We start from the raw sequence: 26,323 nt of genomic DNA on the forward strand, positions 1-26,323 counted from the left end.
AATAGATTTCCTTTGGTCTGAAAGAAAGAGAAGCAGAGGGAGAGAAGGGTCTGGGAGGGAGGTGAAGAGAGGCTGAGAGAGGAGGCTGAGAGAAAGAGGAGAGAGGGAAAGTGAAAGGAAAGTAGGGTAGAGTGTGAGGTTGTGTGTCCAGGCAGTAGGGGCCTCCAGCCAGCTCTGCGGTCGAGGGCTGACATCTGCCGCTGTAAACAGGATGAGAAAGATTTCCAGACAGCGACCACTCACGCCAAATTTAAACCCATTTGTGGAGGGAGCAGAGGAGAGAGGGAATAAAACAGAAAGAGGCTTTGAAGGTAGAGACGGGGGCTCATAGGCTCAATTTGGAACACATCAGCTTTGGGCGGGGATAGCTATTTTGCAGCCTTAGCAAATTTGTAACAATCAGGTCTGTCGTAATTGGGCTTTTCACAGCTATAACCACACTTATCTGCCAAGTACATTTACGTCTTACTTGATTGCAGTTGCATGTACAATATGTTAGAGCGTGTTAACATTGATCCAGTCTTCGAAGTTTGGCCACATTAATCATTTTTGATAAGAGGGCTCAACTCAAAATAAGTCCACCCTGAGGCTCAACTTATATTTGAGCGGTTGACACTGAACCTAGTGAGAAACAGAGTAGGTCGGCTGTCGGGCCACCAAGTCGGTCCGTTTTATGTGCCAAACACAGAAAGGTGATGAAAATAAGATAATGCCTAGAGAGTTGGACATTGAGTTTGAAAAAGTAACCAAACTGGGCTTCCATGAATCCTCTCATCCTCCTCCCTCAGTCCCTCAGCCTTTCTGGGGAAAGGACGTGTGGCCTCTGTAGGGGGAGGAGGACGTTAGGGTTGCTGCAGTGAGGTCTCGCTCCCCCCCAGCATCTGTTAGTCCTTTCCACCTAACCACCCCTTACTATATTCAACCTGCACTTATCTCACATTAACACTCCTCTGGGTGTCTGAGTGTGTGTGTGTCTGACTCAGTGACATTGAGAGCATGTGTAGTGTGTGTGTGCTTTTGTAGTTTGTTTGCTGTGTGTGTGTGCTGTACACGTACGATCTGACATCCCTTCCACCCCACGTCTCCCCAAAGCCTCTCCATGTATTATGTCATCTCGGGTAGGTTTGATGGGACTTCCCTTTATATTCCGAGAAACAGAATGCTGTCAAAACAAAATGTATGGGTCATTCCACGAATTGAATCCCTTTGATATTTTAAAAAGGCCCAATGCAGCTGCTTTTCTCAATATCAAATCATTTCTGTGTAACAATTACGTACCTTATTGTGATTGTTTCTTTTTGACCATTTTGATTGACAACAAACAGCTTTTTAGCAAAGAGCAAATGTCCTAGCAAGAATTTTGCTAGGACTATCTGAGTGGTCTGAGTGGGGAGGGGAAAACTAGCCGTTATTGGTAGAAAGGTTTGGAACTTTCTTATTGGTCTATTAACTAATTTACCGACTGGTGTTGTCACCAAACAGGCCAAAACTCTATCCCACCAAAACAGGCAAAAATGTCACATTTATTTTCAAACAGCTCTTGCACTAAAAGGGCATTATCATCATGTTAGTGTGGAAATATCTATACAACTTTTTGGGAAGTTTCTATTCAATTGCCCCTGCCTGCTGCACACAAAAACATACATACCTAATCCAGTCAGTGAGGATTTAGTTATTTAAGATGAAATGGTCAACCCTGTTACTTTATTTGGCACTTAAAGTATTTTTTTTAATTTAACCTCTTGAAAATCATGTTTTTTATTAAGTTGAACTCTGTGCTTTTTATGACAGAAGGTTAAAATTATGTAAAGTAAAATGTTTTGCACCAAATGACACTTCCCAAAAGGGATTCCTGTTGTGGAACGGCCCTTATTCAACCAGAGCACTATATATCCCACATGCTGAAGAACACTGGGATATACAGAGAAATGGATGTCTGAAGCCAGATCTAACATGGTTATTCAAAAAAGTCCTTTAGTCAGTGATTTAAAAACCATGGCTGAGGTTTGGGCTGAGCTCCAGTAGCGGACAGCACAGCAGGCTACACCTTCGCAGAGGAGTTGTACTACACTTACCAGCCAGGAGATGGTGCTATTTCTCAACCCAGTGAGTCTTACTTGACTGAGCTTAGACAGTTTATATATTCTATATCTGTGCTGCTGAATACATGCATTCATTTTCATACAAATATATCTCAATGGCGACTATGGTCCTCAGTCAGTGAGATCTAGTATATTGTTGGCCTTTATCCCCAGTACATAATATAAGTACATCTGAGCTTTGAGGTCTGCTTCTCCTGTGAACACTAGTAATAAAGACCAGCCTTACTCTCCCCCTTCATGACCTGTGCCTGTCAGACTGTTCATCAGTCTCTGAGATGGGAGAGAGGGGGTTGGAGGGGGACTGCATGTCACTGTCAGTCTCTGAGATGGGAAAGAGGGGGAGGTGTCGGGGGGTTGGAGGGGGGCTGCATGTCACTGTCCCTCTCCTTCAGGGTGCTCCGGTGGGGCAGCTGCCTCCTTATGCTCCTCCTGCGGGGCTTACGGGGGCGAGGACTGACAGCCCCCTCAACGGGCTGGTTCCTGTCACTCAACGTGTCCGACGACTCGTCAATGTAGGCCAAGTTCTCCCCGAAGAAATCTAGCATTTTGCAGCCTGGCGGGGTGGGCATGGGGAGCGGCATGGGGAGCGGCATGGGGAGCGGCATGGGGAGCGGCATGGGTTTCACAGAGAATATGGGCGACATGGGGATGGGCTTGGTGGGGTTGTGAGACTTGGGGAGCTGCTGGAGAGGCACAGGGAACCGGATATCCTCCTGGAAAAATACCTGTCTGGATCCTCCCTGGCTTCCCCTCTCCCCAGTACAGAGAGACCCACTGGCGTCAAAACTGGCAAAAGTTATCCCCTGCCCTGGTGTACACATGTCAGAGGTGTGAGAGTCAGAGGAGGAGACTTCTGATCTGGAGTCAGACTCTGGAGACTCGGACAGTGACTTGGACTCAAACGCAGACTCCCCTTGCAGCATCATCATAGCAACAGGATCACGGACATAATCTAACTCCATAACAGAGCGCGCCGCAGGCATCGACAGCGACCTCGCCAGCGTCCGGCCCAACGACCTGCCCTCTGACCTCGCACTGACTCTGGAATCCGCCCCTGGTCCTAACCTCGTCCCCTCATTCCTAACCTCCAGACGGGTCATGGAGCGGGTGTGGGAGACCCACCTATTGGGCAGATGTCCGTTCTCCCCTATGACGCCCTGCCTGCCGTGGTGCCCCAGCGCCCCCCTGCGGACCCGCCGCCGGGTGCTGCGTTTCCAGCGGCGCCGCTGCAGCAGGAAGGGGTCGTTGAGGTCCAGAGGGTTGGGGATCCGGAAGTCCATGGACATATTCTGGATGTTCTGGGTCCAGTCTGTAGCATGGGCCCTCAACTCCTCCATCTGAGAGACAGGGGGAGACGGGAAAAGGGTGAGAGGCAAAGAGAGGCGAGAGAGGCAAAGAGAGGCGAGAGAGAGAGGCGCAAAGAGAGGCAAAGAGAGGCGAGAGAGAGAGGCAAAGAGAGGCGAGAGAGAGAGGCAAAGAGAGGCGAGAGAGAGAGGCAAAGAGAGGCGAGAGAGAGAGGCAAAGAGAGGCGAGAGAGAGAGGCAAAGAGAGGCGAGAGAGAGAGGCAAAGAGAGGCGAGAGAGAGAGGCAAAGAGAGGCGAGAGAGAGAGGCAAAGAGGCGAGAGAGAGAGGCAAAGAGGCGAGAGAGAGAGGCAAAGAGAGGCAAAGAGAGGCGAGAGAGAGAGGCGAGAGAGAGGCAAAGAGAGGCGTGTGAGAGGCAAAGAGGTGTGAGAGAGGCGTGTGAGAGGCAAAGAGAGGCGTGTGAGAGGCAAAGAGAGGCGTGTGAGAGGCAAAGAGGTGTGAGAGAGGCGTGTGAGAGGCAAAGAGAGGCGTGTGAGAGGCAAAGAGGTGTGAGAGAGGCGTGTGAGAGGCAAAGATGCAAAGAGGTGTGAGAGAGACAGCTGCATGTGAGCTCCCACGTTTTTCAGCATGTTTTTACTAAAAAGTAGATTTAGATAAACATAGATTTTTTTGGCAGGGACATATACAGGATACTAAACTCCACAACATAACCTTCACTCCAAATCAAAACTCCTAACCTACAACCTGGTTTTGGATGGAATTACCTGGAAGGATTCCTACTACCGAAGATGATTATTTCCAAGCTATACAGCAAATGCTCTGGAAAACAAACAGAAACCTGAAAACACCATCCAACCTGGAACTGAGGGTCATGTTTAGTCTGAAGCTACTTTTTATTTTCAAAAGCCAAGAAGAAAAATACATTACAATGATATATTTTACTTTATAAGGACTGAATGCTAAGTTAAGGCTACCAAGCTTGCTAGGACAGAACAGATACAACTTCAATTAGCACTGAGGTGTGAAGTGAGAGGTGTCAAAGGCCTTGAGCCCAACAATGGCAGGAGAGTCGCACAGCCTACCCACCCAAAGGCAGAGGCCTTAGAAGCCCCCTCCCACTGCTCAGAGGTAATTACAATACAGTACCCTCCGTACATAAAAAATATAAGGCATGAAAAGAGTACAAATTGAAGCTCCTTATGGAAAATCAAGAAACACTTTTTGCTCCCATTATAAAAATGGGAATATAAGCAACTTAATCTTCCACACAGAACATCCAGTGCTATATTAACACTGCTCCTCTGTTAAGAAGGGGGGGGTTAGCGATGGGTGGAAACTCAGGATATTAGACAATGAAGACTGAGTCAACCAATGTGAACTTTTACTGTTCCAGATTTGTACAGTAATGGTACAGGGCAAACAATTTCAGCTCAACTTTCACATCAAAGAGATATCTTATCCTGCTGAGCTCTCTCTTGAGAAAGATACCCAGAGCGTGTCAGACCAGACCTCTTCATTATACAACCCCACAGATGAGCAACCCGTAAAGGTTGACAGGAAAGTCAACCTCCCAGCACAGAGTACTACTCCCTCGTTGAAGTTAAGGATAAATTCACCCAGCTGGAGGTAAGGCAGGTGGAGCTGGAACACACTCCAGTCAGCACAACAACAACAAAATAGTCCAGCTCAACACCTCCTCAACCAGACACTGGGAGCTGGAGGTGGAGAGAGACATCTGCACTCTGGACTGTGGTGAGACAACATGAACAGGAGAAAGAGCAGGAGCAGAACAGAGCACTAGGAGAGGACCAGAATGTTGGAGGAGAGGGAGAGGGTGAGGGTGATGGTGTGTGAAAGAGAACAACCCATTAAAGGAGGTGGCCACCCCAGCAGAGAAGACAGCAGAACAACCCATCTCATTCCCCGACAAAAGTCTTGACACCACAGGAGAACAGGCAATCCCAGACACTGACCATAGCGTCGACATCACAGCAGGACAGACAAATATAGAACCCCAAGCCCAGGGGATCCCCACCCACTCTGAGCACCCCCCGTCAGCCACACACACACACACACAGTACTCCTTATGGACTCAAACAGGAAATATATACAAGAAAATAAGCTTTTTCCGAAACAGTGCCTAAACTCCGGTGTCCAAACACCCAGCGCGCCATAGACCAACTAGAGTCACCCAGTCACATAATACACACAGACCTGAGAACACAGCAGGAAAGGGTGGCTACAGCACTCAAGGGAGTGATTAAAAAATGGATTCTACTTTCCAACGCACAAGTAGCCATCTCCACCTTGATACCACGAACGACTTCCACCCTGCTACCATACAGCAGGTAAACGTAAGTGCTTCCCATGACTGTGCATCAAAACCAAATGTTTACCTGCCCACCACTCCACCCTGGACTAGAACAGCCTTTATGACCAGGTCCACCTATACAAGGCAGCCCATCTTCACCCTCAAACACAGCCCTAACCCTTCACACAGGAGCAACAGATCACTACACACTCCATGTACTACCTATATCCCCCACCAGAAAACTCCATCATTTAATGAAGACATCTTCTCCATCCTGGAAGGGGAAATCAATCCTTTTCAGGCCCAGGAACATGTACTAGTCTGTGGCAACCCATTGTAAATGCCAGAACTGGACAAGAACCTGACACCCTCAGCACACAGGTGAACAAACACCTACCTGGAGGTGACAGCATTCCCTCCCCCATATGTCCCCCTAGACACAACTACGACAACATAACCACCAAAAATGGGTCACAACTCCTGCAGCTCACTCTAGTCAATGGTAGGCTTCGAGGTGACTCCTATGGTAGGTACTCCTATGGTAGGTACACCTATAGTGCATCTCTTGGCGGTAGTACTGTACACTACTTTATCACTGACCTCAACAGTCTCTCAGCATGTTCACAGTCAGCCCACTGACAACCCTATCAGATCACAGCAAAAACACAGTCTACTTGAACAGAGCAACACTCAATCATGAGGCATCAAAGCCAAAATAATCTAACCACTTCTGGGAAAATTGGAACACACGAAACAAACACGAAAAGTTATCTATCCAGAATGGAGATGTATGGATAAACCACTTCTCCAATCTTTTTGGCTCTATAACAAAGAACAAACAGCAAAATCATATACATGATCAATTACATGTCTTAGAATAATCGATTAAAGACTACCAGAACCCACTGGATTATCCAATGCCATTGAATGAACTACAGGACAAAATACAAACCCTCCAACCCAAAAAGGCCTGTGGTTTTGATGGTATTCTACATGAAATGATAAAATACAGACAACAAATTCCAATTAACTATACTAACATCATTCATCATTCTCAGCTCTGGCATCTTCTCCAATATTTGGAACCAAGGACTGATCACCCCAAACCACAAAAGTGGAGACAAATTTGACCCCAATAACTACCGTGGGATACGCATCAACAGCAACCTTGAGAAAATCCTCTGCATTATCATTAATAGCAGACTTGTGAAAGCAATGTACTGAGCAAATGTCAAATTGGCTTTTTACCAAATTACCAGAAAGACCACGTATTCCTCCTGCACACGCTAATTGACAAACAAACAAACCAACCAAAACAAAGACAAAGTATTCTTGTGCTTTGTTGAATGCAAACAAGCTTTTGACTCAATTTGGCATGAAGGTCTGCTATACAAATTGATGGAAAGTGGTGTTGGGGGAAAAACATACATGACAAAATCTATGTACACAAACAACAAGTGTGCTGTTAAAACTGGCACACAAAAAAAAACACCCACTTCAACATATATATCAACACATTGGCAAAGGCACTATTACAGTCTGCAGCACCCAGCCTCACCCTACTAGAATCTGAAATCAAATGGACTGTTTGCTGATGATCTGGTGCTTCTGTCCCCAACCAAGGAGGGCCTATAGCAGCACCTAGATCTTCTGCAAAGATTCTGTCAGACCTGGGCCCTGACAGTAAATCTCAGTAAGCCAAAATTAATGGTGTTCCAAAAAAGGTCCAGTTGCCAGGACCACAATACATATTCCATCTAAACACCGTTGCCCGAGAGCACACAAAAAACTATACATACATCGGCTTAAAAATCAGAGCCACAGTTAACTTCCACAAAGCTGTGAATGATCTGAGAGACAAGGGCCTTCTATGCCATCAAAAGGAACATAAAATTCAACATACCAATTAGGGTCTGGCTAAAAATACTTGAACCAGTTATAGAACCCAAGAATTCACCAAACGGAACAAACACGAAATTGAGACTGCATGCAGAATTCTGCAAAAATATCCTTTGTTTACAAGAATTATACCCGCTAATGATCAAAATCCAGAAAAGTGACGTTAAATTCTACAACCACCTAAAAGGAAGCGATTCCCAAACCTTCCATAACAAAGCCATCACCTACAGAGAGATTAACCTGGAGAAGAGTCCCATAAGCAAACTGGTCCTGGGGCTCAAGAGTGGTGCAGCGGTCTAAAGCTCTGCATCTCAGTGCAAGAGGAATCACTACAGTCCCTGGTGAAAATCCAGGCTGTATCACAGACCCCACACAGCCCCAGGACAGCAACACAATTAGACCCAACCAAACCATGAGAAAACAAAAAGACACATTGGAAAGAATTAACAAAAAAACTAGAATGCTATTTGTCCCTAAACAGAGAGGAGACAGTGGAAGAATACCTGACCACTGTGACTGACCCAAAATTAAGGAAAGCTTTGACTATTTACAGACTATTGAGAAAGGTCACCATGGGCAGACCTGTCTCAAGTGTCGCAGCGCTCTAAAGCACTGTATCTTGGTGCAAGAGGTGTCACTACAGTCCCTGGTTCAAATCCAGGCTGTATCACATCCGGCTGTGATTGGGAGTATCATAGGGCGGCACACAATTGGCCCAGCATTGTCCAGGTTTGGCCGGGGTAAGCAGTCATTGTAAATAAGAATTTGTTCTTAACCGACTTGCCTAGTTAAACAAAAGGTTAAATAAATATATTACAAAAATAAAATAAAAAGAGAGTAGACAGGCTATGTGCTCACTGCCCACAAAATGTGGTGGAAACTGAGCTGCACTTCCTACCCTCCTGCCAAATGTATGACCATATTAGAGACACATATTTCCCTCAGATTACACAGACACAAAGAATTCAAAAACAAATCTAATTTTAATAAACTCCCATATCTTTTGGGTAAAATACCAGTGTGCAATCACAGCAGCAAGATTTGTGACCTTTTGCCACAGAATAACAAACACCATTGTAAATACAACCTATATTTGTTTATTTTCCCTTTTGTACTTTAACTAATTTGCAACACTGTATAGACATGATATTACATTTGAAATGTCTATTATTTTGGAACTTGTTTGAGTAATATTTACTGATCACATTTTGTTTATTTCACTTTTGTTTCACTTGCTTTGGCAATGTATACATACGTTACCCATGCCAATAAAGCCCCTTGAATTGAATTTAGAGAGAGAGAAAGGTGAGAGAGAGAGAGAGAGAGAGAGAAAGAAAGAGGTGAGACAGAGTGAAAGAAACCCAGAGACAGAGAGAAAGACAGAGGGATAAAGGATAAGTAAATATTGACAGTTAAAATCCAAAGTGCCCCCAGTAAATCCTTGTCCAGCCTTTCACTTGGTTTGTGTCCCACTCACTACCACTCACCTCAGCACGTGTTTTCTTGGACAGCACCCGCAGCCAGTTCCCGATCATGGTGAGTATGGAGGCAAAGTAAGCCAGGCCAAACACTATCCAGAGCCACACCAGGGGCTTAAACAGATCTCCATCCCTCCGGTTAGCACCTAAGCACAGGGACATTTACGCATTGATGCATGCACGTGCACACACAAACAAAGGACCTTCGATAGGTACCCATGAAATATGATTTGGATCTTTCATAGCGTGTATCCTGAAAGGGATGTGTAGAGTATGTACTCTCCAGATTCTATACTGTCCAAAGTGTGTACAGTTCACTTCACACCTGCTACGTAGTCTCCAAAGCCGACCGTGGTGAGGGTGATGACCACAAAGTAGAGCGCCTCCAGAAAGGACCAGTCCTCCACTTCCTTAAAAACCAGCGTTGGCACGGCGAGGAAGATCAGACAGCCAATCAGGATGGATAGAACAGCAGACATGATCCGTACATAGGTGGGACTGACCCGCCGCTTCTGAGAGAGGGGCAGAGAGTGAGAGGGACACAAAATAAGGGAAAGAGTGAGGTGGATGGAGAGGGTAAGATCTTCCTCAAGACTCTAATAATGTGCCTTTTCTTTGATAAACAGTATTACAAAAAAATGTGCAAAGTTTCATTGGGAAGTAGCTAACAACTGACTGAATGTCAGATTCTATTCTACTTGTGTGTAAACATGTTTCAAGTGCTAGAGTCCAAGACGGCGGCCTCTTCTGTTTACAGCACAGTGACATCACTTAAGCAGCCCCTGAGATAGGCAAGTACAATGAGATGACATCCTAAAAATGAAGCAGCCCCGAGACAAGACAGTCTCACCAGGAAGAGTGTCTCCATCTTCCACACGGCCTTCCTCAGCCCCGTCCCCATGTGGTCCCCGACACCAGCCAGCAGGAAACCAAACATGGGAATCCCTACCAGGGCATAACACACGCAGAACAGCTGGCCCCATTTGGTCCTGGGAGAAAGGTTACCAAACCCTGAGGACAAAGGGAAACCATACACATTCACCTATATGTTAATCTATATCTTTAAAAAAAAAAACAATTTCACCAGCAACCCACTGGGCACAGACGTCAATTCAACGTCTATTCTATGTTGGTTCAACGTATTTTCATTGAAACAACGTTGATTCAACCAGCGTGTGCTCTTGAGGTTTACTGTATTTTCCAAGATGGGATTATTTATTTTCTGTCAAATTCCAAATGCACATCTGGCTGATTAGGTTGTTACCAAATGGTTTGCAGGAGGGAAAAAATGAACAAAGGCTCACCAATGGTGGTGATGATGGTACCACAGAAGAAGAAGGCACTGGCCAGGTCCCACCTGCTAGTGAAGTTGGTGGAGCTGTGTTTTACGTCCAGGCCTGCCTCCACCGCCTTCACCACACTCTGACAGTACAGAGACAGAACAGAGGTTGGCTTTATCTACACCTGCTCATTACCCGTCTTAGGCTGGGTCCATCTACACCTGCTCATTACCAGTCTTAGGCTGGGTCCATCTACACCTGCTCATTACCAGTCTTAGGCTGGGTCCATCTACACCTGCTCATTACCAGTCTTAGGCTGGGTCCATCTACACCTGCTCATTACCCGTCATGGCTGGGTCTACATCTGGGGTGTGTTCTTTTTAGGATTTTAGTTTTTGATCAAAAAAGACTAAAATCACCAGGAAGTCTGCTAAGTATTCAACAAAAAAACAACTGACGTGATCGTGTAATGTAATTGTCAAAGCCCTTTTGGTGCTTAATTTACCAATTACCATCCGCGTCGACAAAAGTTATCCTGTTGCTGAATCTAGTTGCCTACCCCTGGCTACACTTTCTCAGGTGGGGCTCTACACCGATCTTAGTCTGTTTAGATTCTTCTCAGATGTGTTTAAACTCATCTTCCCGGTCTGTGAAATGTGTGTGTGCTATGGTGTGGGTTACCTTTATGAGGTCGCTGAGGTTCTGTGCAGTGACACATGAGTGGTTTCCGAGGAAGTCACGTGTGGTGCAGAGCAGCTTCTCATGCTCCTTGCTCTCCATGGGGCTTTCCCAGTACCGGAACACCAACGCCCCCATCACCAGGTACAGCATGACCCCCGCCAGCAGGGCCAGCAGGGTGGGGCAGCGCATTGCCCCGAACTCACCCCCCACACCACAGGGGTCAGGGGTTAGGGTTCGCCAGAATCTGCTCTACGACCTCTTCCACGATACACACGGTGGCACAGCTAGACACACAGGCACCATTCTTAGAACTGTACGTGTGTATGGGCTTTTGCTATCATTGTGGGGACCAGAAGTCCCCACAAGGATAGTACAACAAGGAACATTCAGACAAGTGGGGACATTTCGCCAGTCCCCACTAGGAAAGGCTATTTTAGGGGTTAGGATTATGGTTAGAATTAGGGTTACGTTTAGGTAAAATAGGATTTTTAATGTGTGTTAGTGCTGAGCGATTAACCGAAATTACCAACATCCGTTCAATTATTTGAATTCCATTTCATAATTTTTTTCCCCCCTGCGAGCTCGCGCGATATGCAGTGTCTGAAGAGATAAATCAGATCAACCCAGAACTGTGTGAGGTACACTGAAAGAAAATATAAACGCAACATGTGTTGGTCACATGTTTCATGAACTGAAATAAAAGATACCATAAATGTTCCATGTGCACAAAAAGGTTCTTCATCTCAGATTATGTTCACATTCCTGTTAGTGAGCATTTCTCCTTTGCCAAGATAATCCATTCACTTGACAGGCATATCAAGAAGCTGTTTAAACAGCATGACCTTGTACTGGGGACAATAAAAAGGCCACTCAAATGTGCAGTTTTTTTCCCACAACACAATGCCAGAGAAGTCTCAAGTTGAGGGAGCGTGCAATTGGCATACTGACTGCAGGAATGTTCACCAGAGCCGTTGCCAGAGAATTTAATGTTCATTTCTCTACCATAAACTGCCTCCAATGTCGTTTTAGAGAATTTGGCAGTACATCCAACCGGTCACACAACCACAGGCCACGTATAACCATGCCAGCCCAGGACCACCACATCAGACTTCTTCACCTGTGGGATCGTCCGAGACCAGCCAACTAGACAGCTGATGAAACTGTGGGTTTGCACAACAAAGAATTTCTGCATACACTGTCAGAAACAGTCTCAGGGAAGGTCATCTGTGTGCTCGTTGTCCTCACGAGGGTCTTGACCTGACTGCAGTTCGACGTGAGAACCGATTTCAGTGGGAATATGCTCTCCTTCGATGGCCACTGCGATGCTGGGTAAGTGTTTTGTTCACGGAGGAATCCCAGTTTCAACTATACCGGACAGATAGAGTGTATGGTGTTGGCGAGTGGTGTACTGATGTCAACGTTGTGAACAGAGTGCCCCATGGTGGCGATGGGGTTATGGTATGGGCAGTCATAATCTACGGACAATGAACAATTGCATTTTATCGATGGCAAATTGAATGCACAGAGATACCATGACGACATCCTGAGGCCTATTGTTGTGCCATTCATCCGCTGTCATCACCTTATGTTTCAGCACGATAAAGCACAGCCCCATGTCGCAAGGATCTGTACACAATTCCTGGAAGCTGGAAATGTGTCGTGCTGCATGAGTCAAATGGTGGTCACACCAGATAGTGACTGGTTTTCTGATCCACGCTCCAATCACTACCATCATTGGGCTTGTATTTCTTATTTTATTCAGTGTTATTACAGCAGTCAACCCACATTAATGGGTTAGTGCATTGATTGTAAAACATTTTTTTTACAAAACCATGATTCTTTTATTAATCATTTAAACAAAACCGAACAGACCTCAAAAAGCACTAATTGCTCAGCACTAATGTGTGTGTATATTCAATGATGATGATCCCTTTATGTAAATTAGATCGCAGCAACAACGTTGATAATGGGGATTATTTACATCAAGGAAATAGCACAGAGCTGGGTCGTTCTCTGGTCATTTCCGGAACATGAAAGTAAGTGTGAGACAAGATATGAAGCTCTTCTCCAATAGGAATTGAATCACTTTTTGACAGCATCCCTTTTGATTTAAACACTTTCCATACGTTTGCCCATGGAAGAAGAGCGCAGAACAGGACTTTTTGGACTGGAATTCACAAACATTCAAGAGATAAAGGTGCTCAAAGTTGACCCATTTTGCATACCCTGCAACAAGTCTTCATTACTGGGAAAGATAAGCAGTTGAGTTTGATATAATTTAAACGCTTACTAACAGGGTTGTCAAACTACTTGATAATTTCATGGGGGGGAAAAAGTTGCATAAAAACAGTTTTTTTCTTAATATTTGCATATGGTGTAGCTCAGACCCTACTCTATATTTGAGATTTTGGTGTCTGCCATCGGTTGAGCAGCAACCAGTCAGCCAGAGGTTGAAACATAACATGGTGAGTGTCATAGAATGGACCTTTCCCTTCAGACCACTGCAAATTAGCTGGTACACCATTGACATTGTTAAGTTGTATTGACATTTTAACTTCTAATTATTGTAGATTTCAAAAGATACTGCACACAAAACCATGAAAATGAATAAGAGGCCAATATGCAAAACAAATAATGTACGTAATGTGATTCATGCTCAAAAGACAAAAAGTGAAAGTGCAAAGACAGCCCATACGTTTCGGCCTTGTCTTCATCAGTACTGTACAAACAAATTAGGAAGACACGTACTTTAAGAGCCAATTTATGCTTGATCTGAAAATGTGATCGGAGACGCCGTATGCATGGTGTAACGCAATTGCGAAGCCTCTGGAGGCACACAGCCAAATTGAGCTCTGTACTACATCGCCATGCGCCTCAGGTTTTGTAACAATGTGGAGGGCTCCGTATAGCCCCGCATTGACATAATTGGTTGACGGTAGGTGAGGACGGGAGGTCCTGTATAAACACAAACTCACTTCCTTGAAAACTCCGTCACAACAGCTCTGCGCTGCTCGGCCAAGTATGAATGGCCCGACTTCTGCAGAGACGATATCACCGTAAATGCTGCACGGCCAATGCAGACATCAGATTGACCATGAAGCGCCTTTGGGAAACATCTGCTGTGCTTAACAGGCGCAAGCAGCTAGTTGATTAGACTCTGGTGAATAGGGAGTCAATGCATATTATCAAGGAATATGTAGAAAAATATTTAAGACATTTGCAATTCAAATGTCGCATTTAATTGAAAATCGAAAACGATCTAGGCTGCGACAGATAGCCTTGCGGTTAGAGCGTTGGGCCAGTAACCGAAAGGTAGCAAGATCGAATCCCCGAACTGACAAGGTAATAACCCCCTGTTTCTAGGCCGTCATTGTAAATAAGTTGTTCTTAACTGACTTGCCTAGTTAAATAAAGGTTTAAAAAGTATGTAGCAATATCAGAAGCGATAGATATGAAATACATAGCTGCTAATATGATGAGGATGAAGCAGCTGTGCTTAACAAGGGACTTTCCTTGTTCCCTACACCGAGACCCAACCCCTTCCAAACCAAGGGAGAACGTTTTTTCATTCAGGAACTAGTCTACCTCGAGGTGTGTGATGCCAATGAGGATAATCGTCGAGGATTCAGATCTAAGAGCACATTCTGCCCCCTTGTAAATAACGCAGCGATTGACACGCTTTGCAAGCTTGTGGCGAGAGATGTTGATAATTTGTTTGTTGGTAATGACAAGAAAATAGCTTCCAACTCTTGCAAAGACACAAAGAGACATGTTTTATTCCATCTAAAAAAAATCAAAACCTTATCTTCAAGACCTGTGATAAGGGAGGTGGCTTGGCATGCATGAATATATCTGTCTATGATATAAATCCATAGACAATTGTCTGACAGACTCCTACTGCAAACTCTGCCTCTGCCGAGGCAGTTTACCTGACTGACAAGGAGCGGGGCTACCTCCTCAACAAGCAGCCCACCACAGCCGTTGTGTATATTTTCACCAAAAACGCACAATGATTACCAGAAGTTACCCCTGGACGTTTGACTGGGACAAGTAATGACTAACCGAGTCTTTGTCTAATTTCCATATCAGACCTCTTTACTAAACTACCATCCTAATGAAGAGACACAGGCGACTTCAATTATCTGAACTATGATAGGCCTACCTTTCTTGTAACTATGGACAACTAGTTTGTACACCAACATTCCCCACAACATTGGACTGGAGGCTTTACGTTGCTCTTTAGACTCCAGAGCGGGCTCTTCTACTCCAACCCAAATGGCTGAGTTGGTACAAAGAACTGTGTTTTGTTTGGAGAGGATCATCTGTAATCCCGAGGCACTTCGATGGGCCCCTGAGTATGCCAGCACATACGGGCCTCATGATAAATTCCAATTCTAATCATTCTTTTTCTGATAACACTGTTCTACAAAACGCTATATTTATGTTTTTATCACACGAACATGCACCAAAAACGGAACTGGACTCGTTCCATTAGTATACATTTTATAGACAAATGATTTTGACAATTCGTTCTGCCGTCTGTCAAACCGAAAGCCTTCTTCACGCATCAAGTTAACATCTGACTGAGTAGGGGCTTGAGGTACAGCCAATTCTGATTCAGACGCTCACTCGCTGCACTCGAAATTAGGATTTTATTATTGAATAAAATTGTACTCGAATTTCCGTCAGGTTACCTCACAGAAAGTTTGGACTCTGCTCTCAATAAAGGCTATGGACAAACGTGACACATTACAAGGCAAACACAACAAATAATTTTCTGTGGTGTGCTGTACCACACACTCATTACGGACCTGACATTAAAAATATTATTAGACAACACTGGCATGGATTGCAAACTGTGGGCTCAGATGCGTTTCATGATGTTCCCCTGTTCACTCACTCCACGTCCGGCTACCTGGGACATGCTGGCTCGCGCAGACACTTGAAGCATTGAACGTCTGGATGAAGCGGATGATTTCTTCCCCTGCCGCAATTGTGCGGCCTGTACAGGTATTCTACAGTGCAACAGTTTCAGATCTTTCGTCACAAATAAAGAATACACCAATATATTCCTTAACTGTGGATCTAGCAATGTAGTGTATCTATGCTCTTTCCCATGTGGCTTGCAAACACTGCCATTACCCGAAGAGAACTACGGTTACGCATCAACGAGCACCGCAGTGCCATCCAAAGAAATGACCCGAAATCACCAGTGGCTAAATATTTCCTGAGGCTAATCATGCTGTGACTGATCTGTGCCGTCTCTCTCCCACGGCACTCTGAGCTTTTTAGCATACTTGAGTATTTCATATATATTGCTTCTGATAGTTATGTAGCCTAGACGTTTTATTTAGTCAATTGTGACGTTTTAATTGTTATATATATACTTCTACATATTCCTTGCTAAATAGGCATCTAATCAACTATTTGCTTGCGCCTGTTATGGACAGCAATCTTCCTAATTGGTTTGTACTGCACTGATGAAGACGAGGCCGAAACATATGCTCCGTTTTATAGCACCTTTCCCTTTTTTGTATTATTTTGAGCTTGTATTAAATTAAGTATATTATTTGTAATCTCTGTCTCATTGGCGTATTATTTTTCATGGTTATGAGTGCGAATACCTTTCGAACTCTACATACTTAATAATTATTACCACAACGATGGTCGCCGGTACACCTGCCGTCGAATGTAAAATTAAATGCTAATGTATCTATATTTCAATAGGTTTCCTATGGAGGATTGACAGTATAATTTAAAACAGATATCCAAGTCAACATACTGTGTGGACCTCCAACAATCTTTGCGGTACCATTTGAAAGTTAAATATACATTTAATTCCAATTAACAGCCAAAACACGACAACCATTCTTTATTCAAGAGCAGCTTTGCTCAAACGATGGCGGTCACAACACAATGTCAGATGACGTAAAATAGGGTCTAAGCAACAACATATGCCGATGTGAAAAAAATCTGACGTTTAAGGTAAAAAAAAAAGTTAAAAAGTTAGTACTTTTATTTATAAACAATTATAAAATAGTTTGACAAACTTGTTCCTAAACTTTTTGAATTATATTCTCAACTGTATATTTTCCAGTGAAGACCTGGATGTCTCACGGTATGCAAAAAGGTCAACATTTTAAATCAAATCTAATTTTATTTGTCACATAAGTCTAATACAACAGGTGTAGACTTTACCGTGAAATACTTATGAGCCCTTTCCCAACAATGCAGAGTTAAAAAAGAAAACGGTAACAAAGCCTGGTCACACAGCCTGGTAACACAGTCTCATAGACATAACATAGTAAATAAATCTGAGACTCAAATTAGCAAGAGGGTGCTTGGTCGGTGAATGGGTGGGCATATAATGAGGATGTCTAGCAACCCAAAGGTTGTGTGTTTGAATCTCATCATGGACAACTGTAGCATTTTAGCTAGTTAGCAACTTTTCATCTACATTTCTGCTACTTTAACTACTTAGCACGTTACCTAACCCTAACTCCGAACCTTAACCCTTAGCCTAGCTAACATTATAACAAGTTGGAATTCGTAACATACATTTTGCAAATTCGCAAACACATTGTACGTTTCACAAATTCATAACATGTCCATCCGTTTCGTATGATATCCACAAATTAATACATACCATACGAAACGTAACATATCATACTAAATGGAGAGTATCAGATTTACAGTGGGGCAAAAAAGTATTTAGTCAGCCACCAATTGTGCAAGTTCTCCCACTTAAAAAGATTAGAGAGGCCTGCAATTTCCATCATAGGTACACTTCAACTATGACAGACAAAATGAGAAAAAAAATCCAGAAAATCACATTGTAGGATTTTTTATGAATTGATTTGCAAATCATGGTGGATAATAAGTATTTGGTCAATAACAAAAGTTTCTCAATACTTTGTTATATACCCTTTGTTTGGCAATGACAGAGGTCAAACGTTTTCTGTAAGTCTTCACAAGGTTTTCACACACTGTTGCTGGTATTTTGGCCCATTCCTCCATGCAGATCTCTAGAGCAGTGGTGTTTTGGGGCTGTTGCTGGGCAACACGGACTTTCAACTCCCTCCAAAGATTTTCTATGGGGTTGAGATCTGGAGACTGGCTAGGCCACTCCAGGACCTTGAAATGCTTCTTACGAAGCCACTCCATTGCCCGGGCGGTGTGTTTGGGATCATTGTCATGCTGAAAGACCCAGCCACGTTGCATCTTCAATGCCCTTGCGGATGGAATGAGGTTCACACTCAAAATTTCACGATACATGGCCCCATTCATTCTTTCCTTTACACGGATCAGTCGTCCTGGTCCCTTTGCAGAAAAACAGCCCCAAAGCATGATGTTTCCAACCCCATGCTTCACAGTAGGTATGGTGTTCTTTGGATGCAACTCAGCATTCTTTGTCCTCCAAACACGACGAGTTGAGTTTTTACCAAAAAAAGTTATATTTTGGTTTCATCTGACCATATGACATTCTCCCAATCTTCTTCTGGATCATCCAAATGCTCTCTAGCAAACTTCAGACGGGCCTGGACATGTACTGTCTTAAGCAGGGGAACATGTCTGGCACTGCAGGATTTGAGTCCCTGGCGGCGTAGTGTGTTACTGATGGTAGGCTTTGTTATTTTGGTACCAGCTCTCTGCAGGTCAATCACTAGGTCCCCCCATGTGGTTCTGGGATTTTTGCTCACCGTTCTTGTGATCATTTTGACCCCACGGGGTGAGATCTTGCGTGGAGCCCCAGATCGAGGGAGATTATCAGTGGTCTTGTATGTCTTCCATTTCCTAATAATTGCTCCCACAGTTGATTTCTTCAAACCAAGCTGCTTACCTATTGCAGATTCAGTCTTCCCAGCCTGGTGCAGGTCTACAATTTTGTTTCTGGTGTCCTTTGACAGCTCTTTGGTCTTGGCCATAGTGGAGTTTGGAGTGTGACTGTTTGAGGTTGTGGACAGGTGTCTTTTATACTGATAACAAGTTCAAACAGGTGCCATTAATACAGGTAACGAGTGGAGGACAGAGGAGCCTATTAAAGAAGAAGTTACAGGTCTGTGTGAGCCAGAAATCTTGCTTGTTTGTAGGTGACCAAATACTTAATTTCCACCATAATTTGCAAATCAATTCATTAAAAATCCTACAATGTGATTCTGGATTTTTCCCCCCCTCATTTTGTCTGTCATAGTTGAAGTGTACCTATGATGAAAATTACAGGCCTCTCATCTTTTTAAGTGGGAGAACTTGCACAATTGGTGGCTGACTAAATGTTTTTTTGCCCCACTGTATGTACCGGATAATATGAAACGGTCAGACTAGGAGTACCATCCCTTGAATGTTTCGGCATTCAGGTCCAAAAAGTCATTTTCGGAGCACTTCTATAGTAGGCAAATATGTATGGAAGGTTTTACTCAAATCAAAAGTGGTGCAGTCAAAAAGTGAATTCAAATAGATATACCCATAGAGGAACGTATGACCTTACTACCGTTAAGACATTGTGCTCTAAGCCACCTCACTCGTCCACGTTTTATTCATCCTGAAGATCTGGTGATGGAGAGATCTCTCCTCGATCTCTCCCTCTCCTCTCTACCAGGCCCAGGGCTAAAAGGGGGAATAGTAGGAGGGTTCAGACCAGCGTCCACGTTAGGGCCAGTCATAATAACACATGGAGACACACACCAGACTACCCTGGATATCAGCTGGCTAAAGTTTAAACGATTAACCTCTGCCAACCTGCTAAACATACGTCTCGCTGTTAATCTAAGTATGTTTAGGGTGCTTATCTTTATTTAGTGTAAACGGTTTTCTTTAATTAAATGATATTCACCTCCCATCTACACAGGTACTGTGTCATGAGAGTGCCGGTTCAAAGGCAGCCAATTGGGGAAGAGAACCAGAAGATGGCCATGGTGTTCCAAAGAACTTGTGTCAACGTTGTGATATTTCCCAGAGTTCTCTGTTAGCATTCTGATCTAATGGACTGCATTGGTTTGTATGGACGTTCTCGCCCTCTGCCTTGGCTGAAAAGGGATTATTTGTTATCGTTGTCTAAACCGATCTTGACATATTTTGATATTTTTGTAAGACATGACTGACCTAACCCAAAAAAGCAAACGTGTGTTTGCTGTGTTGTGAAATATCCCAGCTCAAACAGTCTGACATATGTTGTAATAAATCATTATGTTTCCAAAATATTGCAATTAAAAACAAAAAGGAGTACCGAACTGCCAAGGAGATATTTGGCTTTGGAACAAGTCTCCACCTAGCTCATAAGATTACTGCAGATATGGCCAAGTTTATATTTGTCTAACAATTCATTTTAAGATACATTGGTCATTAAATAAAATGTAATGTTATGAGTAATTTATATTGAGGGATTAAAGTTAAATCTAAGAATGTTTCCAACATTTCCCTCAGCATTTGATATTGCCCAAATCACTGACTGAAAGCTATGAAACAGTATTTGAGGAGAAAAACACAATCGAGCACGCAGTCAAGCAAGTAAGTAAATAATTAAATGAAACAATAATTCACAAAAACAGATACGGATGACCCCACCAGAACCAACACTTGAGAACAGAAAAACATTTTATCCATACAACGATGCTGGTTAGTTGTCCCTTGCAATCAACACAAACAAGTATATAAATATATTCAGACAGTACTGTAGATGACAATGGTAAACAAACATCTGAACAAAGTATTTCCAAAGCAAGTAACTTTAAGTCCTACCTGATTTCAGGAGAAACTGAAGTACCGGTATGCGCTTCACGGTGTCAAGGCTCTTCTCACCATCAAACGCTCTGTGAGTAGGAGTGCATCCACATGCTCAAAGAGTAGAAGAGTGTGTGTGTCGACTGAGTAAGAGTGTGTGTCCAGTGGTGAGAAGGTGTTTCCCCATACTCAGGACTCTACAGCACTGTGATGGAGGAGAAGGGGGATTCTAGGAGGAGTGTGTGTGTGTGCATGTGTATCTTAGGGCCTGGAGTTTTGGGGCACTTTTTAAGCACTGTTGTCTGACACCAGCCTCTCCGAAGCTCGCTGTGGAGTCAGCCAAGCAAGCAGCACTGTGCTTTTACCAGTATTTCCAGCATTGTCAATTAGTTGCTGCAGGTAGGAAATTCTAGGAAATATTCTGTAATTGATACAAGCTGTCTCCAATCAATCAATCAATCAATCAATCAATCAATGTCTGGTTGTGCGTGTGTTTAGCAGAGGGAATTGCCTAATCCAGGGGAGGCGTAGCTCTGCGAATCTTAATCGCACAAAACCTATTATTTGGCAAGGAATACTACTTGTAGATTAGTGATTCTACACCTCAATTTGCTCAAGCCTCTCCAACAGACTCAGAAGTTGTAGCTAAAAATAGGTCATATAGTGGCAAGAAAAAGTATGTGAACCCTTTGGAATTACCTGGATTTCTGCATAGATTTGACATTTGATCTGATGTTCATCTAAGTCACAACAATAGACAAACACAGCGTGCTTAAACTAATAACACCCAAATTATTGTATTTTCTTCTCTATATTGAATACATCATTTAAACATTCACAGTTTAGGTTGGGAAAGTATGTGAACCCCTAGGCTAATGACTTCTCCAAAAGATAATTGGAGTCAGGAGTCAGCTAACCCGGAGTCCAATCAATGAGATGAGATTGGAGATGTTGGTTAAAGCTGCCTTGCCCTATAAGAAACACTCACACATTTTGAGTTTGCTATTCACAAGAAGCATTGCCTCAAACATAAAGAGATCTCAGAAGATCTAAGACTTTTTGACTTGCATAAAGCTGGAAAGGGTTACAAAAGTATCTCTAAAAGCCTTGATGTTCATCGGTCGATGGTAAGACAAATTGTCTATAAATGGAGAAAGTTCAGCACTGTTGCTACTCTCCCTAGGAGTGGCCATACTGCAAAGATGACTGCAAGAGCACAGCGCAGAATGCTCAATGAGGTTAAGAAGAATCCTAGAGTGTCAGCTAAAGACTTACAGAAATTTCTGGAAGATGCTAACATCTCTGCTGATGAGCCTACAATATGTAAAACACGAAACAATCATGGTGTTCATGGGAGAACATGGAAGAAGCCACTGCTGTCCAAAAAACCCCATTGCTGCACGTCTGAAGTTCACAAAAGAGCACCTGGATATTCCACAGCACTACTGGCAAAATATTCTGTGGACAGATGAAACTAAAGGTGTGTTGTTTGGAAGGAAAACACAACACTATGTGTGGAGGAAAAAAGGCACAGCACACCAACATCAAAACCTCATCCCAACTGTAAAGTATGGTGGAGGGAGCATCATGGTTTGGGGCTGCTTTGAGCCTCAGGGCCTGGACAGCTTGCTATCATCGATGGAAAAAATGAATTCCCAAGTTTATCAAGACATTTTGCAGGAGAATGTAAGGCTGTCCGCCAATTGAAGCTCAACAGAAGTTAGGTGAGATGCAACAGAACACCAACCCATTAGACAGAAGTAAATCAACAGAATGGCTTGAACAGAAGACAATACACCTTCTGGAGTGGCCCAGTCAGTCCTGATCACCACCTGATTGAGATGCTGTGGCATGACCTCAAGAAAGCGAGTCACATCAGACACCAATAATATTGTGGAACTGAAAGTTTTGTAAAGAGGAATGGTCCAACATTCCTCCTGACCATTGTGCAGGTCTGATCCACAACTACAGAAAACATTTGTTTGAGGTTATTGCTGCCAAAGGAGGGTAAACCTGTTATTAAATCCAAGGGTTCACGTACTTATTTCAACCTGGACTGTGAATGTTTACACTGTGTTCAATAAAGACATGAAACAATTGTTTGTTATTAGTTTAAGCAGACTGTCTATTGTGGTGACAGATGAAGATCAGAGCAAATTGTATGATCAACTTAGGCAGAAATCCAGGTAATTCTAAAGGTTTCACATACTTTTCCTTCTCACTGTAGGCCTGGACCTCTTGGCGTAATGGTTAAGGTGTTGGCTTGACAGTTGTTGGACCTGGGTTCAAGTCCCAGGTGGGGCTACCCCCAAATTCTTTACAACATACTTCAATGGATGGTTTCATTGACACTGCCCCTAATTAGCCTATTTTTAATTACAACTTCCTAGTCTGAGGATCATCTTGACTTGTAGAATCACTGTTAATTGCAATGTATTCCAGGTGACTACCTCATGAAGCTGGTTGAGAGAATGCCAAGTGTGTGCAAAATGAAGGGTGGCTACTTTGAAGAATCTAACATTTATTTTGATTCGTTTAATATTTTTTGGGTTACATGATTCCATGTGTTATTTCATCATTTTGATGTCTTCACTATTATTCTACAATGTAGAAAATAGTAAAAATAAAAACCCTTGAGTGGGTGTATTTGTGTATATATATTCCGGACTCTGACATTGCTCGTACTGATTTAACTTTTTGTATTGTTAGGTATTACTACACTGTTGGCGCTAGAAACAAGCATTTCAGTGCGACATCTGCAAATCTGTGTACGCGACCAATAAACGTTGATTTGATATTTGGCTTAGGCATTCCCCCCCAAATGATTGATTGGACACAGCTTGCATCAATAATAGAACACTTCCTACCTGCAGCAACACTAGTGGATAATGCTGGAAATACAGGTAGAAGCACAGCCCCAAAATTCCTGGCCCTATACCATAGTCATTACTGTGAGCATGAGAAAGCTATGGGCTGGAGTAAGAGCATAGCCCCTGTTTGTTTCCTGATGTCCATTTAGAGGGGCTTAGATTTTTAAACCCATACATTCCTAACTACAGTGAGTTTGAATGAGAATACAGACAGAGGTGTCTTGAGCAATGTTAAGTTATCACAATGTAATCCACTCATATTTATCCAGTCATCAAACTCAAGTCTCTCGAGGTGACTGGAAAATAGACTGTGGTGTAGTATAAATAGGAGATCTAACTACTACGCTAGGATGAGTACCTGAGACATTGAATTCACTTTCCCAGTCCTTTCATGTTACCCTGTATACCCGTCTGTATGTGCCATCATGCCACTCATTGTCATGCCAACCATGTCTGGCTTGTCAATGAGCAAGCGAATTGGCAAGAGCACAAAGAGATCTGGGACCAGGCTACTTTCAAGTAAGCAGTGAATGGAAAAAATGATTTCAGTTGGACTCTGATGTCAGGACTGATTGCCAGTTACCTTACTGGGTACCCCATTAGTGACCTCTAGACTAGAGGGTACTATTTGGAATGCAACTCTAACCTAGAGAGAGAATAAAGAGAGAGATGGAAATAAATACAGCTGTGTTCCTCATAAAATATTAGCTCAAAAGTATTGTGGAGCTCCAAAATATAAGCAGTACCGGCACCCAAAATGAATACCAGCACCTATTACATTCTGAGTTAAGCACTGATGGTACTGTAACAGCCCATATAGTTATGTGTGTTCTAGAACACATGCCAGGCTTCTAGAATCTAAAGACATGGCTGTTGAAAGAGGCTACATGTATTATGTCTGTAGTGACAGAAAGAATGTGTAGCTAACTATGTACAGTGCATTTGGAACGTATTCAGACCCCTCTTGACTTTTTCAACATTTTGTTACGTTACATCCTTATTCTAAAATAGATTAAATACATTTTTTCCTCATCAATCGACACATAATACCCCATAATGACAAAGCGAAAACAGGTTACATTTTCAGACACTTTGCTATGAGACTCAAAATTGAGCTCAGGTGCATCCTGTTTCCATTGATTATCCTTGAGATGTTTCTACAACTTGATTGGAGTACACCTGTGGTAAATTCAACTGATTGGACATGATTTGGAAAGGTACACACCTGTCTATATAAGGTCCCAAAGTTGGCAGTGATTGACAGAGCAAAAACCAAGCCATGAGGTCGAAGGAATTGTCTGTAGAGCTCCGAGACAGGATTGTGTCGAGGCACAGATCTGGGGAAGGGTACCAAAAAATGTCTGCAGCATTCTTAAAATGGAAGCTCCAGAGGAAGCTCCAGAGTCCCTCTGTGGAGATGGGAGAACCTTCCAGAACAAAATGTGGAAAAATTAAAGGGGTCTGAATACTTTCCAAATGCAGTGTACATCAAGTTCAAAATGTGAGAGAAATTAAAATAATTCCACAACTAATGAATCTACTTCTATCAGCTCCAATGCCTGTTAATTTATTTAGCTGTGTTAAAAACAAATAGGAGTGGTTTTGAGATTTTTAGATCACAACAAAAACAAATGATAACTCCGATTGATCTAAGTAACATTGTAATAAACCTCAGCTCTGAAAGGTGGTTGGGAGTATAGTGGATTTGTAATGGAGGAAGGTTTCATTCACACTAAACACTCACATATACAAGTACACACTTGTACATCGAGGGTGGCAGAAACAGAAATACATTTAAGATGTTATAAATTGTTCTGATATACAATCTCTTAACTGAATATTGTTTCAAACCAGGGCGGTTTGTTCCAACTGAAAATCTAGAAGCCTAAGGCACAATAATTAACGTGTGCAAAAATATCTATCAAAAAAGTTCAAATATTAAAACATTTTTATTTTTAAAGACTAAAACTGCACAATTTAAATAAAGCGTATCAACAAAAGAAAATAGCCATCATAAGTGTCTGGCACTTGCGTAAATTTAAGAACACGGTGTGAGGGTGCGAGTTTGAAAAGGTTTCTAAGTGGAAGGAAAGAAAAGGGGAGGAAGAAAGGGAGGGGAAGGGAGGAAGGGGAAGAGAGGGAGCGCTCCCAGTGGATTGCCATACAAGGAGAGGAAACAAGCTCAGGTTAGGTTGAGTCATACACAGGCACACGCTAACATTGAGAAAACATAACGACCCACACATCATCCTACACATGCAGTACGTACTCAGCCTTGTACACACAGTTTTGTACAAACCAACACACCCACTCCCTAAAAATGTACACCAACTGCTTATAAAAGCCGCACATACACACTGACACATTCAACAGACTATAAATAAGGCAACTCAAACAAAAATTCATGTTTTTAGTTTTTACAACTTACCACTGACCATGGCCTAACCCATAAGATAAATCATAACCTTGGCGTCAAGCACTATTTCTAATTAACAGCACATCAAGGAAATCTTTATCAGTAGATTTGTTAAGAACAGTACTGTGGTAGGTGCTGAGAAACCAATGACCCGTGGTTAAACAGATTTGTTAAGAACAGTACTGTGGTAGGTGCTGAGAAACCAATGACCTGTGGTTAAACAGATTTGTTAAGAACAGTACTGTGGTAGGTGCTGAGAAACCAATG

General features: G+C 43.0%; 1 protein-coding gene across 3 annotated transcripts; it reads right to left on the reverse strand.

Annotated features, from left to right (window-relative positions):
• Positions 1-23: 23 nt before the first annotated feature.
• On the reverse strand, positions 24-21,130 carry LOC112255919 (potassium channel subfamily K member 4). 3 transcript variants are annotated; one of them, XM_024428761.2, is made up of 8 exons: positions 20,789-21,130; positions 19,542-19,657; positions 11,054-11,337; positions 10,397-10,514; positions 9,943-10,103; positions 9,418-9,604; positions 9,102-9,238; positions 24-3,439 (listed from the first exon to the last, which is right to left on the reverse strand). In XM_024428761.2, exons 3-8 carry the CDS (start codon positions 11,240-11,242, stop codon positions 2,417-2,419), a joined length of 1,815 nt encoding a protein of 604 aa, XP_024284529.1. In that variant the 5' UTR covers positions 11,243-11,337; positions 19,542-19,657; positions 20,789-21,130; the 3' UTR covers positions 24-2,416. The 3 variants fall into 3 exon arrangements, with proteins under 3 accessions (XP_024284529.1, XP_024284530.1, XP_024284532.1); XM_024428762.2 differs by having other exon boundaries at positions 19,539-19,657; XM_024428764.2 differs by lacking the exon at positions 19,542-19,657.
• Between the last annotated feature and the right edge of the window lie 5,193 nt (positions 21,131-26,323).

Source organism: Oncorhynchus tshawytscha, linkage group LG08 (genome assembly GCF_018296145.1).
Source record: "Oncorhynchus tshawytscha isolate Ot180627B linkage group LG08, Otsh_v2.0, whole genome shotgun sequence".
Lineage (NCBI taxonomy): Eukaryota > Metazoa > Chordata > Actinopteri > Salmoniformes > Salmonidae > Oncorhynchus > Oncorhynchus tshawytscha.

What these genes read in the sequence shown, in the direction of transcription:
- LOC112255919 (XM_024428764.2), bottom strand. Translation starts at nt 11,242, where the DNA reads ATGCGCTGCCCCACCCTGCTGGCCCTGCTGGCGGGGGTCATGCTGTAC. An exon ending in ACCTCAGCGACCTCATAAAG is followed by an intron (nt 10,515 to 11,053) that starts GTAACCCACACC and finishes CTGTACTGTCAG; the next exon opens with AGTGTGGTGAAGGCGGTGGA. An exon ending in CTTTGGAGACTACGTAGCAG is followed by an intron (nt 9,239 to 9,417) that starts GTGTGAAGTGAA and finishes CCCTGTGCTTAG; the next exon opens with GTGCTAACCGGAGGGATGGA.